This window comes from Sylvia atricapilla, chromosome 5 (assembly GCF_009819655.1).
Source record: "Sylvia atricapilla isolate bSylAtr1 chromosome 5, bSylAtr1.pri, whole genome shotgun sequence".
NCBI classification, from domain to species: domain Eukaryota; kingdom Metazoa; phylum Chordata; class Aves; order Passeriformes; family Sylviidae; genus Sylvia; species Sylvia atricapilla.
The window spans coordinates 70,368,829-70,386,403 of record NC_089144.1 but is presented as its reverse complement, the minus strand read 5'-3'; the positions used below and the strand labels follow the sequence as shown (position 1 = coordinate 70,386,403).

The following is a 17,575-nucleotide window of genomic DNA, read 5'->3' as shown; positions in this document are numbered from 1 at the left end:
TGCCACCTTTCAAACAAAACAGATGAAGAACAGGTTAAAAGCCTTTGGAATTCAGGAGACTAGTATAATTCAAACGTTTTCACTGAGTTTAGGGGCGTACACCATCAATCGCACACCCCCAAAGACTTCTGTCTCAAAGTCTTGCTTACATGTGCAGTGCAGTCTGGGCCTTGGCCGCCTCCTGTTTGGTGTTGTATCGGATGAGGGCGGTGCCCTGGGTCAGGTTCAGATGGAATGTCAGCAGTGGGCCATGCTGCATGCAGATCGTCCTCAATGTTGACCCATCAATCTGAGGAAGAACAGCCAGGATGTAACAGATGTTTGTAATTATTTCTCCAAACATACTTCAATCCTGACTTCGTCAGTAATTGAAAGATATTCTGTGCTCAGAAAGAAAAACAGATGAAAGCAGAGGTCACAGAAGTTGATTTTCAAACAGGAACTGGTATGCCTTGGCTTCTCACAATTACATGCATTTTGCTTTAGGATGGAATAATCTAAATGATCTTTCCTGTTCACTTACAGCTTGAGTCCAGCTCTCCCTTTCTGAGTTCCTTACACTGTCACTAGGTGTGCGTTGACAGCTTTTCCAGTAGTTATATACAACTTGTACTTCTCACTGTCTTCAGTCACCAGAATTTGTAGCAAAGGAACCAGAACGTCTCGGTCTCCAGCTCTCCGATTTCAGCAGAATTTAGATAAACTAGTATTTAAAAGGTTTTTGCAAAACTGGAAATAGCTCTAGAATGAAGTTTTTGAAAATTTATTTTGCTGCTTCTTTGTCTTTGTGGTTTATGAAACAGTGACAGAGTCAGTGATTTTGCTGCCAAACCCAGCAAGGTCCATTCTGTCTGAACTAGTGTTTTTACAGCAGTTGCTGCTTACATTCCCTCTGCAGCAGTAACAGCTTGTTCCTTACCTCCAGTAACAGCTGTTCTCCCAGGTGTTCTGTACAGACAGATTCCATTCCTGGTGTGCCACAGGAACATGGACATATGAATGGGATCCGTATGTGCAAAAATACTAAGGAAGTGCTACTTTCTTCCTTCTTTCCCCCTTATTTTATAATGCAGCTTCAAATGAGGGAAAAGGAAGTTGTGCGGGGGTACAAATATGGTCAAAGTTAAAACAGAGAACCTCTAAATGAACATATTGCTCCTTCCAAGCCTAACCATTCTCTGAGTCTATGAATCCATCTGAACCTTTATCCTTCTCTAGTATACTGATCCACAATAGAGAATCCATAATGAGACAATTATGATCTGTTTCTCTTTCCTACTAACTTAAATGCCTCCAAAATATATTCTTCTTCCATTAAATAATTCCTAAAGCAGCATTAAAGAATTTTACACAAGCCAGACTTAGAGCTGTGCTTTTTCCTCACACCACTTCTTCCTGCAGATCAAGGTAAGCAGTCTTTTCTACAGAAGGAGCATGGTTCACCATTCTGGGAGATCTGACGGAGACCTCCGCTTTTCCTTTTACATCAAACTTTTTTTGTAGACTGTAGAAGTACAGTAAATTATCCTGCTGAACAGGGACTCTCTGTCTAGACCTCAGGGTGCTGCTGATAATCATACAGGCTTTTCCTAGCCCTTGAATACCGGACTAACTGGGAATGCTGAAAACAGTATCTCCATGGAATTAATTCTGAATGGCAGGAAGCTTTGAGAATAGTTGCAGAAATAACCTAACTAGACTGGCTTTGGCAGGAGTGCTGGAAAAATTCTGTGGTTTCACTATGGAAACACTAAAGTGAAAACTGGCAGTTAAAGCACATTTCTTACTGACAAAATCCTGAAGAACAACTACAAACCGGTCCACATCATAGTCATGAAACTTACCCTCACTTCTAAGAAAAATCTTTGTTTAATTCCTTTTTATAACTCCTAAGTAAAGAAATGTTTTAACAGTCACATAGCAAAACCTGAACATCTTAGAATCAGCTGAAGCAATTACAACAGAAAAACCAGTCAGACTGCAGCTCAGTGTAGTAGAAATATGTTATATATGCTGACAAATCTGATTTCATTACATTTTATTCAAAAAGAAACAACTGAAGAATTCACAAATCCTTGCTAAAGCAAACAAGTTCCCAGAAACAACCACGGAAAAATACCTGTGGAGTGAGATTGTGAAGAACCAGCCAGTAGCTAGGACGAACTGAGCCACCATCACTCCAAGTAGATGCTGCAAATTATAAGACAGACCAATCAAAACAGAATTGACAGAAAAACCATCACTCTTTACAGTCAGGTCTTTCAGAAAAAATGACCATTACTAGCCCTGTTAAAACATGAAAGTCTAATCTTCAGTCCTGAAACAAAACCACACCCTTCCTCACAGTTCACACCAAGATTCATTTTACTGGATTTTATCTTTGAGGTGTTTCTCACACACAGCACACATCTAGTCTTGAAAGGCTGTATGTAGCAGGTATTCTGTCCTGGCAGTTCTCAGCCCTTCTTCACTCATTCCTTGCAGCAGGACCTGGGATTCAACCTCCCATCCACCCCAATTACGACAGTGAACTTCCATTTCAAGAAGGAACTCCATTTTTTCCTATTACCAGACAACTGCAACTTTCCGCCAAAGCACTGGTGCTTGTAACACATACGCTGCTTAGGTCTGATCAGTGGTGCTGCCAGGTGATTCTTACCAGAGCCAAGCCTTGAGTCCTGTGCCCCCCAGCCCCTGACTGATCGGGGTGCTGTGCTGTTCCATGGAGATGATGGTTTGGGGTTGGTCAGGCCAGGAGGTGGGCGAGGCAGCCCTGTAGTGTTCCTTGAGGAAATATGGTTTTTCCACATCTTGTTAGAGAGATGAGTGGGATTGTGTCCTATGGGATCCGGGGACCATGTTGATTTGTAATCACTGAATTTTGCTGGAAGATTAAAGGAATCGTATGGATTAGAAAAACTTGTGAGATTAAGGACCTGTCCTATCACAGTAAGTCTTTTGACTGCACTTATATTAGAGAGAAGCACGAAAAACAGAACCATACAATACTTAATTCATCATACCAAAAAAACTCCATGCTACATGTAACTTAATCTTTGCTTATTTTATGTATGCTGGCAAAAAAAGACTAATATACCCAGATAATTTATGGTAGTGTAGCTGATGGCAATATGTTCCCTCATTAATTAGATGAACAGCAACTTTAATGTCCACACTACATTTCATCTGAGAACTCGAGAATTTCTTAAAAGTTTGGGCACTACTGACTGACCTTTAATGAAACTGGACCTTCTTCAAGTAAAAAAAACCTGCAAAGAACTGAAAGTAGTATTCACCATTTTTCGTCTAAGCTAATGCTGCCTCCTAAAGATGTCTTCCATACAAGATCACAGTTTTCTTGTCAATCACAAACCTCACACAACGCTGACACAGCAGTACCACATAAAGAAGGCTGCTTAGCTGTGTGACAGCTGGACTTTTAAACAATCTTGGTAGTGCTTTTTTCACTAGAAAGTATTACTAATAGGCAGGTGCCTACTGGAAGACCTAGAGTGGATATCCTCAACACATTTCAAGAACGCTTTTTACAAAAATGCAATAAAAGAGAAAAATAAAAGCACTGCCCCAAACACCACTACTGGTCATGAATATTCGTGAGCTCTGCCTAAACCAGTGTCTTAGTTTGAAAGACAGGTGTCTGCCAGGTAAGAGCCAGAGCCTTCCTTGGAATAGAGAATGTAAACCTCCTCTCTCCCAATTATTATAATTTTCAAATTAAAGGGCTCTCAGGCAAAGGTATGGAGATAGGAGTAACAGTTCTTTACTAGTATGTATAACAAGACAAATAAAACAACAACTACAGCACTAACAACAAAACTGAACCAGGAAACCTTATGACAGCCTTCTTGGCTGAGATGGAAGTGACAGAGGAGAGGCTCTCCTTTCACAAAACCCTGAGGCAGTCTGACCCAGCGCCCCTGCAGGACTCTGAGGGGCACCAAGCTGGAATGGCAGAAAGCCTTGGGCTGGTGGCAGGGATATATCGGAAGCTCCCTGGCAGTGGCAGGAACTGTGGGATGTCCTGGCAGGCAGGAGGGGTGTGGGGTGACAGCAAACAGACCAAGAGCAGTGCCAAAGAAGCGGTGGCAGCGGGGCAGTGGTGGCCCAGCTCCAGCCAGCCAGGAGATAGTTCAAGTTAGGGATTCTTTGAGAGCTATGACACATCCACACTGATGCGGTGATAAATGCCGTACTGACGTTTATTGTTTGTGCGTCCATATTTATCCCCTTACAACTTAACTGACATTACAAGGCACACAAAGAATGTACACATTTGCCGCCTTAAGGTGGCTACTGTATTAGCACTGTGCATCTACATGTGAACACCCGTTAGTACTTGAAATACTTTAAGAAAGAAAGGTGAATTTTTGTTGCGCTACAACCTGAATTTCCACTGCGCCACAAAGGCCCACAGGTCCCGCAGACTCAAGGAGCCCACAGGCCAAAGGGCCCAGTCTGGAATTGCTCACACCTCACTCCAAATACAAGTCATGTCCTCCATCTCTTAGAAACTCTGCTACAGACCGTGAGCTCACAACTCCCGCACACATGAACAGATCCCCAGGCAGGACCGGACCCTGGCACTGACAGCAATCCTCCCCACAGCAAACCACGGCTTGGCCACCCTCCTTCAGAGTGGCAGAGTGCAGCTGCTCCCAGCCCTGCTCTTTACCTTCCCCCTCTTAGAGAAACTCCCAGAGATAAAAGATGCATAGCCAGGTGCTACACTCCTCTCCTTTGGCCACTTTGTTCAAGTACCCGTAAGTACTCAGTAGTCAGTTTCCTAGGGACTTATGGGGGAAAAATTCTGTAAGTAAAAAAGAAACAAATCTAGCCAACAACAACCAGTTTTTAAAAAAAGGCAGACTGCAAATTCTCCCACAACTTCTGGCACCAAGGGACACTTCAAAAGTCAAAATTCCTTGAAAATTTCTCATTGTTCTGCACGGAGAACCAGCCAACACAGTCTGGGGGAGAAGGCTGTGTCAGACATTATCTTAGTCATAACTCTCATGTATGTGTGTGCAGATATGTGCATTTAACTTTAGTCACCAGCAGACGGTGGTGAATGTAATTTGAAACAAAGGAAAGACTCACACATTTATGATATGCCAGGGCACCATAATTTAACAATCTGGAAACCAAGGCCATAAAGCTTTCAGCATGTATAAGCATGCTTCAATTTACAGCTGGAGCTCTGTGTTTCCATGACACAGGAACGGCCAGTAGCAAGCAGCTTTCAGGCACTAACCTTTGAAAGTGCGTGAAGGTGCTTAGAAACCTGCTTTCACTAGACTATGCTTTACAGATAGGTGAATTCTAAATTCCCAGTTCACAGTTCACTGGCTTTCTGACTGCAAAACACTTGTGTCTAGCAGATGAACAGAAATTAGCATATGGCAGTGGTCTAATTTCCCTCAATTTGACTACGCCTTCAATATTTTCTTCTCTCTTTGGTCTTGTTTATGTGCTAGATAAAAATTAAGCCAAGGCAAGAAGCCGCTACACGCCACTTCATTCCTCAGGCTGTAACAGAGGAACCTTCTATGTCACTAGAATGCTGCATACACTGCTTCAAACTGAAGTCAGCTCACAGATCAGCAGCAGGAACCTAGTTTTTCTTAAGGGCAAAACAGCATTTTCAATCCATTCGGTGAAGATGCTGAGGTAACACCTGAACACAGCTTTTATTCAGTATGATGAAAAAAACAGAAGTTTGGGCCAGATGTAGCTCTCAGCTCTGTTCATCACCTCTGCTATTTATACACAATTCTTCATTTTTAAGTAATTGTCATGACAATGATGTCTTCAAGAAAAAACCCTGACATTTGCAAGAAGCTTAAGATCCAAATGGTTCATCTGGAGCAAGCATGTCCAGCATTTTACTGCGAAATGCGTGCAGAAAGTTTTTTAACAGAAAGCTGTGGTGACCCGTTTATGAAGGATCTCAAACATGTATTTAAGTTTATATTTACAGGCCAACCATTAAAAGCCAGAGAACTAAATGTCCTCAATGTTCAGATTTCAGGAAATGATGAGTGCTATAAAGGCAAGGCAAAAACATTCCCTTCAGCACTCTCATGTCCTTCAGTTAAAATACTAAAAAAAAAAAAATATCACTCACCTTTATCTATACATACACAAGCAGGCAACATTTTAAAAATTATGACATGTCAACAGATTCTACGTGTACTGTATCTTTGCTTTTGCATCTGCTGCTTCCTACTGCTTTATTCTAACTTGCATTATGTGCTGGTTTTGGCTGGGGCGGAGTCAATTTTCTTTACAGTACCTAGTATGGGGCTGTGTTTTGGATTTGTGCTGGGAACAGCAGGGATAACAGATGATTTAGTTACATTGCTGAGCAGTGCTTACACAGCATCAAGACCTTTTCTGTTTGTCACACCCTCCCACCAGCAGGAGGGATGAGAATGCACAAGAAGCTGGGAGGAAACAGCCAGGACAGCTGACCCCAACTGTGCAAAGGGATCTTTCATACCATATGGAGTCGTGCTCAGCATATAAAATATGGGGGGCAAGAGGAAGGAGGCAGCTATGTTCAGAGTTATGGTGTTAGTCTTCCCAAGTCACTGTTACCCATGATGGACTCAATACTCCAAGTGGAACAACAATGAACTAGCACTAAATGAAAAATGCTTTGTCTGGATAAATTTCAAAGCCTGCATACCTGAAGTGCTATGAACGTTGGTGAAGGAATTGTCAGAGGCACTGTAGGGCCAGGCACCAGGTGAAGGCAGCGAGGTGTTGAGGGAAGAATTAGACCCTATCAAGAGAAAAGGAGAGAGAAAGAGGAGACCAAGTTCAGAGTTTCTGAAACCATTAAACCTCAAGAGAGCCATGACTGTACCAATGCCAAGTTTTCAGGTGCTCCCAGCCATAGTGCAAAGGCATGCAGCTTCCTTCTCAGGCAAATGCAACAGATTGTTCTCCTGCTACAAGCCCAACATCACAACAACCCCAAGTATCAGAGCAACTTCAATAATCACTGAGCACATGTTCACATGTTTTACCTGTGGTATTGTCCCGCAGAAGTTGGTGGTCAGTATCTACAATGGGAGATGTGGCTGTCCCCGCCAGTACACTTCCAGGGGTCACATAGGGGTCAGATTCAGGGTCAATGTTTTGTATACCTTTCCATGGCACTCCTGGTTGGAACTCTGGGACAGGAGACAAAAAGGATTTAGATGCGATCAGGAAAATGTTATTTACTAGAAGTAATTGCTGAAGGTACTTCAGCAGAGTAAACAATTGTCTTCTACACTGTTCCTCAGAGGCAAAAAGACTACATGTTTGAATCGTAATTTATTTCACAGCTCCTCCCACAGCACTAGCTCTGGTGTCATACGAATCCATGAACACACCTGAAGTGTGTATAAGTCTCCACTAGAAAAAACAGTGGCACAAAGGCATCCAGTATCCCTTTAAGTGCTTCTGCTTTGCTACATTCAGAGGAAGTTCCAACAGTTTTAATGAATTCCATATAAGATATGTAAGACTAGATTCTGTACACGTACTCTGTGTGTGCGCACAAGCCTTTCTCAAGGCAGGGCTACCTACCACAGGAGTTTGGAAACATTTGACACATCACACTGTATGTACACACACACACACTTTATACATCACCTATTAATACTGAGGTGAGATGCCTTGTGGTAAAAGTAATGTATATACTCATTGACAATCTTCATGCTTGACAATGAGATGGGATATACTTATCACGCTTTAATTTCAACTACAGCTCCAGGCATGCCAGAATTTTAAGACAAGAGGATGAACTATATTAAATATGAACACACAAAGACTCCAGTTACTGTAAGAAAGATCAGTAACTTGGTTCTGTTAATGAATAAAGTGCTGTGGTCAGTTCTGGAAGCAGTGGTGCTGAAGTAAAACTGACGAACACAATAACAAGTAAAAGAGCTTCACACACTATGTGACAATTTGTGTAAAGTCTGAGAAGAGTGCAAAGGTGGCAGATTCATCCCCTGCAGATACAAGTCCAGGATACAGAATTCCCAACCCGAATTTCTGAAATAACTAGTAACAGAATATTTGAGAGTAATTAAAGATCCATTATTAAAAGCAGAATCCAAGATGCACTCTCTACAATGAAGCAATGCAGGATGAATCTATCATGGAAGGGTTCATTTCAGTCACCTTTGTAATGAAGAAGTATGACCAAGACCATGATTTTTACAAATACAGAAGAAAATATGATACTACTGGTTCCAACTATTGCCACAGTAAGGGCAGTATTAGACTGTGATAATGTATGGGAGAATCTGAGAGAAGACAAAAGAAATGCCCCACTGGGTCAGAACTACGGTCCATCTAGTCCAGTATTTTGCCAACATCAGTAGGACAAACACCATTAAGGGACAGAATACAAACTTAGCCACTGTCTGTGGACTACTAACCTCACGCTCTTCCCAGTATCCACAGCTGTCCTAACTTAGATGGCAAAAATACCCACTATCTGCCAGCACCAGCTTGTGAAACTGTTTTCCAATCATTTTATCCAATCACTGTTTTGACTGGCTAGTACCACCTGTCTTAAGAAGCTGTGAAAGCAACACAGTCCGAAAGTTCACCACTCTTGATGGAAAAAAAGCTTTCATCTATTTAAAATTTATATTCTCTTAACTCTAGCATTGCAGGTGTCACAGAATTATGATTCTGCATTTATCTTGTTCATTGCCTTCATGATTTTATGAATGTCAGCTACATCTCCTAATCTTTAGCAACTCAACAAAATAATTCAGCTATCAACACTTTAACAGTATGAGCAATCAGCACAGCATCACGTAAGGACTCTGCTCAGCTACTACCAAAATACTGCCATCCCCTGACAAACAGACTTCCGTTTTGTTAAGGAAGAAGCAACACAGCTCTTGGGTCTACCCAAAAAATCTTCTCTGTTCTGAGACAAAGAATCCATGAACACAGGTTAGAACCTGGAAATCAGAACTTGTTTGGAGGGGGAAAAACACCAAAAAAACCCACCAAACAAACAAACAAACAAAAAAACCCCCAAAAAACCAACAACAAAAAAACCCCAAACCCCCAAAAAACCCCCCACAAAAACAACAACAACAAAAAAAACAACAAACCCTCACAAAAAAAAAAAGTCATCCAAGTTTTCTGAGAAGTGGTGAGACTGAAAATTAAGTGCACATAAAGCTCAAATCAAAAGGTTAATCAAAACAAGGCTCCAAGGATCAGAAGTATTATTTTTTATAAACACATTCACTCATCAATGTAACCCTCACCTAGAAAAGCATTTCTTTGAACAGTGAGCAGTATGAAAATTTGTGGACATGAAGACGCTTTTAAGGTAACTAATTCATTAGCTCTGTTAGCTCACCAGAAGATGTTTTCTTGCTGGAGTTAGACATTGAGGGCTTCCCTCATGAAAATCTTCAACTACATTTTCTAGGTTTCCTGCATTTGTATCTGCCACATAGATTCCTAGGCTTTCTGATGCAAGGTCTGTGCTACTGCTTTACTCAAGAGATGTACCTAGACTCTAACTTTTTTGTGCTTGAGGGGCTATGCAGCAGAGGGTCTGCAGTTAGTAATGTTGCACTGGAATGCAACTCTTTTCCACAGAAGAGAAAATTCACAGCACCCACTATTTGCTGAACAGCACTGGTGAACAATCTGTGCAACTTCGAGGACACCACTCTATTTAAATGAATATTTTATATAGAAAATTTTGTGTGTATTCAAATACATATGCACTTTTCCTAGAGAGTTTTCTAGCAGAAACATAAAATTCTGCCAGTGAAACTAGAAAACTTAAAAAACAGGCACCAGCTTGTCACACCAAAAGCAAGAGACTGCTACCCAAGCCACAAGATTCCTGAGGGTAACTGAAGGATTGCAACATTCTTCTACTCTTTATGTGATATAGCAAAGGTGAACCACAACTGTGTGGTGCTCCCATCATCACAAAAAACCCTTTACTTCACATCTTTTTCTTTCTGATTTGACACCATGAATAATTTTTACACTGTATCAGCCTAACAGCCCAAAAAAGGAACCAGTACAAAAGGAGACGGTGTTGTGTATTCTACGAATGTATGTTTTCATGAAAACTTTTGTAAATGTAAAGTCATGAAACCACCAAGGATTTGAGTTCACCTAACAAAAACCAAACACTACTCAGGCAATTCAGTAGTTAGTTCCTATTTAGCCCAGCATTTTTTATTGAAAATTCACCATTTATATTCTACTTCAATGTGGAAGAAATTTCAAAACCAGGACAGGCCAAGCCATGCAAAGTATTTTCTTTACAATGGTTACTTAAGTAAGTATAATGAGGAAAGGTCCAGCACATCTATCCTAAAGTGAGGACACAACCCCTGCCCTTATGTAATACCTGGAGGCCAGCTGGCATTGCTGGATTTACTTCCAATCTTGTTTGTTGGTGGAGATTTGGCAGGTAACCAACTATCACCAGCAGGGCCTGCATGGCTGCTGAGTGGGTCGCCCTGGATTATGTCAAACTGGTTGTAGGGCGATCCTCCACGAGCCTTTCCAGGGGGCACTATTGCACCTGCAGCATGAAAAACGTGTATTTAGACTCAGAAAAGGTTGGAATCTTCAGGAGTATGATATATTAACACAAAAATATTTAAGATGCATACTGGTGAGGCACAACAGTTTCATCTAAACTATTTCATCTCCAGCAAGATGAACCTACAAAGGCATTCCCGAAATTCCCCTTCTCACCATTCTTGTGCATATTGGCATCTTGTGAAGCCACAGAGGGCAGCCCTTCCATCATAGTCCACTGCTTAAAGCGGGATTCTGTTCCAGCTTCTTTCCCTCCCACCATGCCATAATCCATGCCACTTGAGCCAAAGCCTGTGAAACAAACAAACAAAACTCCACTGTCATCTCCTGTTTTGTTTTTAAGCATCTTTAAATGGGAAATCATTGTAATCATAGAAGGGTGGGGGGAAAAAAAAATCAACAGCAAAGGGTATGTTCAAGGGGCATCTTCAGAGTAAGTGTGTTAGGTCAGTATGCCATGGTATGCTTTCTTCTTAGGTTTGTCTTCTTCCCATGTAATGAAAAATTATGGAATTTGATTCAAAGTTGACACTTGTCATAACCTTCACTCTAATGCTTTATACGTAAATTACTCCCTTCTGTACCCAGACATAAGTGACTAACACAATCACCATATTAATAACAGGGAAGCTACAGGCAATGCACAGAGCACTTACCACCTGAACCGTATCCAGGTATCTGCCCTTTGCTCTGTAAATCTGAGACCCCCACATTCAAAGGATTGGGTACCATGCTGTCTAAATGTGGCTTTGGCCCAACAGGGTGGGATGGTGAATGCTTCATGCCAGGCTGCCTCTGCTGCTGCTGCTGGAGGGCACTCACCATACGGGCAATCTGCAAATGAAAGAAAAAAACCACTTCATCTATGCTATACGGTAACACAGATTCCAGCAAACATAAAGAAACAGTGAATTAGAAGAGATCCTGAAGACTCTGCTCTCCATAAAATGCAACGTGAAGAGAGCAGATGACATTACTGAAGCCAGCACCATCTCCATGGCAGACTGCATTTCCCCAGCTCACTTCAGATGACTGACAAAAACAGTGCCACACACCTGTTGCTCCTGCTGTTGTCGCACAGCTTGAGATAACTTTCTCTGGCTCTGTAACAGCTGTTGCTGCTGCTGCTGCTGAAGGAGGAGCTGACAAGCCTACAAGATATGTGGGGGTGGGAAGAGTGAAAATACAGAGCTCATCAAGCGAAATATAATTGCCAGGAGCTATTCGCTAGCAAACACTTTGCTCAGAACTTAGGTAAACTGGTTTCTTATTCCACTCACTCAAACAAAACTACACTGAATGCATTAGAAGAATACCGAATCCTTCACTTAAATGTTAAATGTTTGTAATTTAACATTGTGTATCAGAATTACTCGTACCTGCTTTATTACCACCACTATGACTAAAAGTCTGAAGAGGACTTTATTAAAAATCAACAAACAACTGCTTTCTGTACAAAAACACGGCTTAGAGTCATTACTAACCCACTGTAATCTACAATAGTTACATGAGCCTATTTGGTTTGTCTTCCACCTTCTAGCAGGGCTTTACTACCCCACAGAGCAAAGAGGGAGTACTTTCCAAAACAACATCAGCAGAACAAAACGGAATTAGAATAAGCCTAAAAAGAAACTCCGCAGACAATCTGCAAACAGTCTTGTCTCACAAGATTACTAGCTACTTACTAATTGAAACTGGGGAATCTGTGGAAGCTGGCTCAGCATGGCAATCTGTTGTGGAGAAAGCTGGGGGCCCATATTGAAAAGACCAGGATTCAAGCCACTGTTGGGAAACTGTTTGAGCATGGAGGCTGAAACCTGCATGGAAACGAGTTACATATTCTGAACACACTGCTAGGAGGAAAAGATGATGAAGTACAAGCATTTCTATAAAGAAACAAGTAGGACTATGATACCAATCTTCAGTGGTGTTCCGGGCAGGATATTAAAGATTTATTAACACAACACATTTAAACATGCACAATCTATAACTTGGGCCGAGTGAATGCCTCACATGATTGACAGTATACAGTATTACATGTGCAGATGCAGACACACACAGAGCCAATCAGGTGCTAGAGACTGCACTAAATTTAAATGCTGATATATATGTAGCTAACCAGTAATCATAGTACAGCATTATCACACTATAAACGTACTGCTTGACAAGGAAAAAGAAAGGCATTCAGGCAGTCCCTGGAGCAAAGAAACAGTGCCTCAAAGAAAGAGTTAATCTCTTTGTACATTGAGTGAGATACAGTAAAAGAGAGGAGTAGGTGCAGAAGAATCCCCCCATTTCTCCCCGGATTACTGGAGTGTACTGTACTACACAAGTACAATTCAAGATAATCTCAAGAATTGCTCACCCAGTCCAAAGCAAAAGGTAAATTTCTACATTTGGAGACCCTGAGGTCTTAAAATTAAGCTCTGCAATGTAAATGTAACACACATCTCCTTCATCAAACCTCTCTTTTGGGGAGGACAGGAAGCACAGGACAAGACTACTAAACAAAATTAAGCAACCTGTCACACTCCAGAAATACTTTAAGCTTTCATGTTTATTTTTTCTTTTTAAAATACTTTGCAAAAGCCTATATTAGACATAGGATTCCCAAGCCACTTTTGAGGTTTAAAAATACTGGTAGCGAGCATTTACCATCAACTGCCTTGGAATAAGATAGAATGCTAATGCTTCTGCACCGAGTTTTAAGTACTTTCACTAGGAATTTTAGTAATTTTATCTTGTTTAGTTTTTCCATTTCTTAACATCAAGTTGAGACTAAGATAGGTGTATAAGCAACCTCAACGATGCGCTCTGAAGGCTGTAGCTCTACTTTCACAAGCAATCAGTTGCTATAAATGCCTTACCTGGGGAGAAAGGAATTGGGGAGGCACTTGCGCCCGGATATTGGGGGAAGGATTTAGTGGCTGCACTGGCGTGTGCATGCCCCTCGATTGTGCTGTGCTGTTTCCAAACAAACCATGATTGCCACCCTATAAAATTAAAGCAATAGTGAGAAGATGAATCTTGCAGGATAATGGATTTTTACACTAGTAACTATGTATCAGTAACAAGGAGCCAAGTTACTGACTTAAACCGAGTTCCCTTTACAATTACAGACATTTGGCTAGAATCAGTAATATTCTATCTGGGTTAAAACCACTGTACCACACTTTTGAGACGCAGGTTGTTTCTCCACTAACATGGAAGGGTCATGCTTAGCCACTTACTTCAAAACATGACAAATCTAATGTTTTAATATTTTGCATTTTACATATTGGGAAATGGAAACTTGGAGTACAAACAACAAACTAAAAACTCCATTCCATTCTTTAAAGACTGTCAACAAGAATTCAGGTCTCTCATTTCAGAGAAGAAATGTACTTTTCCTCAGCAGGTTGCTGAGATATCACTCACAAGGCTATTATTTCCTCTGCAGGCCTTCCATTGACTGAAATCTGAATTCTAAAACAGTATTAAAAATTTTCCTTATGCCATGAAAACTTCAACACTCTGGATTTGGACATTTTCCTTCCCCTTTTTTCCCCACTAAATTTGAAGAAAATTTTCAAGTGAGAAAAAGAACCATGTTCTTTTCTCCTTTCAAGTGATTTATTTTCTAACACAACACTTGGTGTTTGAGTTTTTTAATGAGAAGTATTTACTGATTTATAAGCAACTTTTGTAATAAACCCTAATGCATGAAAAAAAACCCCAAGAAAATTTGTGATTATATTTCACAAGTTCAGCCTCTTCAGCAGACTTTTGGTACCATTTTTCAAAAAAACCAACAAGAAATGTTATCAACGCTCTCCTGCACTAAGGCAGCTACACCCTCTTGCTTCTAAAAGCTAAAGCTCATACTCCAAAGCATCCTTACATGCTGTGAATTTGTCTCTTCAGTTTCAAGACCCTCAGAATTTCCCCATCATCTGCTGTCTATCAGGATGTCTATGACCCTCAGATACCTAAAAGGGGTTCTAAAGAGTGTATTTTCCACTCCTCAGCCATCACTCCCCATTCTGCCTGTCCATGCCAGCATTGTTGCATCCGACAAAAGTCCATCATTCTTCCAAGCCAAGATTGTGCAGGTCTTCTTTAAAACCTTTCCTTCCCTTATATACCAGGATTTCATAAACCCTATCATAATACTCCTATCATTAATTCTGTGCATCCTCTGCTACCCTTCTGCTCAAACACAAGTCTCTCCTCCTGCTTCTACACTGGCAGCATTATGGATTGCCTCATTACCCTGCATCCCCCTCCACTTATAAACTATTTTCTCCTTCAGAAGCAACTCCTAAGCATGCAGGATGACAAACAAAAACCCTCCAAAGACATGAAGTTTTATTCTGGAAAGAGCCGGCTGGAGTAAACGACACATTAAAATTTTTAAGAGGCCTTCAAGCTGCGGTTACACTTTCAGCCCTCTCTGTACCTCTGTAGAGTTCTGCACACTGAGATCAACAACGTGCCTGCAAATTTTGGACTTAATCTGATGTTCAACACTGTGTCACATAGAAACAGAAAGACAACACAAAGAAACACCATCATGTTAGGCATATGACTACATAAGCTAGACCAGCTGCAGTAATTAAATACTATTCTTTCATTTCCTAGTATTCCTAAAATATTTTCTTCTAGAATAATGCAAAACATAATAGGCAGAAATTCTTCCAAACTGCAGTTAATCACTTAACCCTTTCCTCACCATTTCCCTGTACACAAAAATATTGCTACTTCCAAGAATTTTTAAAGGCTACTAATCAATCTTCGCTTTGAACTGTGAGGAAGGGAGAAGGGAACAGGCATAATGATCAGTTACCGTAACTTTTTACAAGCACATTTCTACATATAAGGTTGTTGAGTGGAGTCCAAAAAAATTCATTGTTGGGGTGGATGAGGCAAACCAACAGCCTCTAACTGGATTTTATGCTAGCTATTAAAGGATGCCACTAGCTTCATGACTTCTGAAAAGCACATCTACCTGCTGCTGCACTGTGATTTAGGAAGAGGCCAACAAAACCAGACAGAGTATGTTCTGACACTAGGAACCAAAGCGGACTGATTCTCAGTGGCCTGAGACAGCTGAAATTTCCATTAGCAATTTTAATCTATTCAGCAGAAAAACAAATGCAAGCAACCAACTAACCGGGATTAAGCCCAGGTTGCAGCCTTATAACAATGCATCTTACAAGGTGGCCTGCTTACTTGTCTAGCAGTGAAGTTTTGGGGACTGAGCCCTGAGCCGATTGCCCCAAGGCCGACGTTGGACAGCGTGGAACCAGAGGGAGACAGCTTGTAGCTGGGAGAAGGGGAGAAAGGAGAGCAGGGAGCCTCATCCCCAAGGCACCCGTCTTGATTGGAGAAAGGCAAAGTCAGCTGAAGCAGCAGTTAGCCATCAGCAGGAGTTGGTTAGTGAAGCAACAGAACACAAGAGGAGAGAAAGAGGGACGGTAAGTGACTAGGAAGAAGCAAAGTTAATTTGTAATAGCAGTTACAAGGACAAAACTTCTGATTCAAACGATCACTTGACAATTAAGATTTTGTTCCAAGGAGATAATATTAAGTTTTCTTTTTAAAAATACATTTTGAACTCTCATGAAATTAGTTTCTGATACTGGCTATTACCATTACAGAAGCAAACAAATCTGGGATGGATTTCCAATGTTAGCACACACCTACCAGCACAATTTGTTAGGAAACACATTAGCTTTGCTCATGGTATTTATTAATTATGCCACCAGAGGGAGTTGACAAAACTGCTTTTTGACTTGTTAAACCAAAATGGAGGAGTTAAAAAATTCCTAGACAGTTAACACGCCTTCAGAATTTTTAAACCAAAATTGTTTTCCATTTTACATGTGATAAACTGTATCTAAAAAAACCAGAACAGCCCTAGAGCATTCTGAATCTACTGGACACTCTCCAATTCATAATCTGAAGCAATTAGTATTTGGTAATAACAGTGAAAGCTTCTGTTAAAAATGGGCAAGAATATGAAAGAAACACTACGATAACATACAACAGATGTCACGGAGAAACGGATGTCACACAGAAGCTTACAGTACATGGACATACAGGATAAGGGGTTGTGGAATTTACAAAGGGTGTTTCCAATACATGCCAGACATGAAAGAAGAAAAAAATTTGGAAGACTGTGATTACTTATATTTACTTAGACCTCAACCAATTTTTTTACAGTAGATGACCGTAGTTAGTAGCCAAGAGAAACAACATGATGAAACCTACAATGAATTTCATTGCTACCAGCAGTTTACCCTTCCAAGAGAAAAGAAAGGAACTTCTGTCTACATCCAAAACAATCTATTTTAGAATAAAAAGCCTCACTCTCCCCAATTTAGTTTGTCTACGCACACTGACACCCGTTTCATTCACACATTCATTCTACCAATAAAACTACCCCAACACCTTTTACTACTGAGCTCACTCAGGGTTAGTGACTTTCTAGCACCTCTGGAGAAGTCGGGTAAAAACTGGGACCTTGAACATAGAGGCTGACATTAATTTGTCTAGAGATATTCCTCTCACCTTCTCAAAGTAAGGCCCACTATCTGTAGTTCCCATGTCTTTGGAATTAGGTGGACGGAACCCAGATCGATCCTTTCTCATCATGTCATTAAAATCCCCGAGATTCACGGCTCGTTTATCTACCTCAAACTTCTTATCTGGGAGACCACCTGTAAAAAAAATGAATAAGTTAGCACAAATAATCTCTACAATGTTTCATGACAGCAGGTTCATGGCCAAAGAAATAATCTTTAAGATCAGGGTATAAATTTTATCTGTCTTATAATTTAGCATAGCTACAGTCGGTATTAAAAGTGTTGAAAAATTAATGTAGGAAGTTTCATTTAATGCTAAAATTGCCAACTTACTTCACTGAGTTTAATGTGAAGTATTTCTCACAACTTAAGTACAGATATAAACACAC

The 17,575-nt window shown here is 40.8% G+C and overlaps 1 protein-coding gene across 1 annotated transcript in view; it reads right to left on the bottom strand.

Moving 5' to 3' along the window:
• The window catches only part of TNRC6B (trinucleotide repeat containing adaptor 6B), a 134,154-nt gene that overhangs the window by 11,019 nt on the left and 105,560 nt on the right, over positions 1-17,575 (bottom strand). Inside the window, exons 11-23 of the mRNA XM_066320111.1 lie at positions 17,173-17,321; positions 15,832-16,002; positions 13,488-13,613; positions 12,306-12,437; positions 11,676-11,771; positions 11,277-11,454; positions 10,777-10,911; positions 10,424-10,600; positions 7,053-7,199; positions 6,710-6,805; positions 2,660-2,884; positions 2,120-2,190; positions 150-289 (exon numbers count right to left, since the gene is read on the bottom strand). Of these exons, the coding sequence (XP_066176208.1) occupies positions 150-289; positions 2,120-2,190; positions 2,660-2,884; positions 6,710-6,805; positions 7,053-7,199; positions 10,424-10,600; positions 10,777-10,911; positions 11,277-11,454; positions 11,676-11,771; positions 12,306-12,437; positions 13,488-13,613; positions 15,832-16,002; positions 17,173-17,321 (1,843 nt within the window). The remainder of the gene's footprint in view (positions 1-149; positions 290-2,119; positions 2,191-2,659; positions 2,885-6,709; positions 6,806-7,052; positions 7,200-10,423; positions 10,601-10,776; positions 10,912-11,276; positions 11,455-11,675; positions 11,772-12,305; positions 12,438-13,487; positions 13,614-15,831; positions 16,003-17,172; positions 17,322-17,575) is intronic.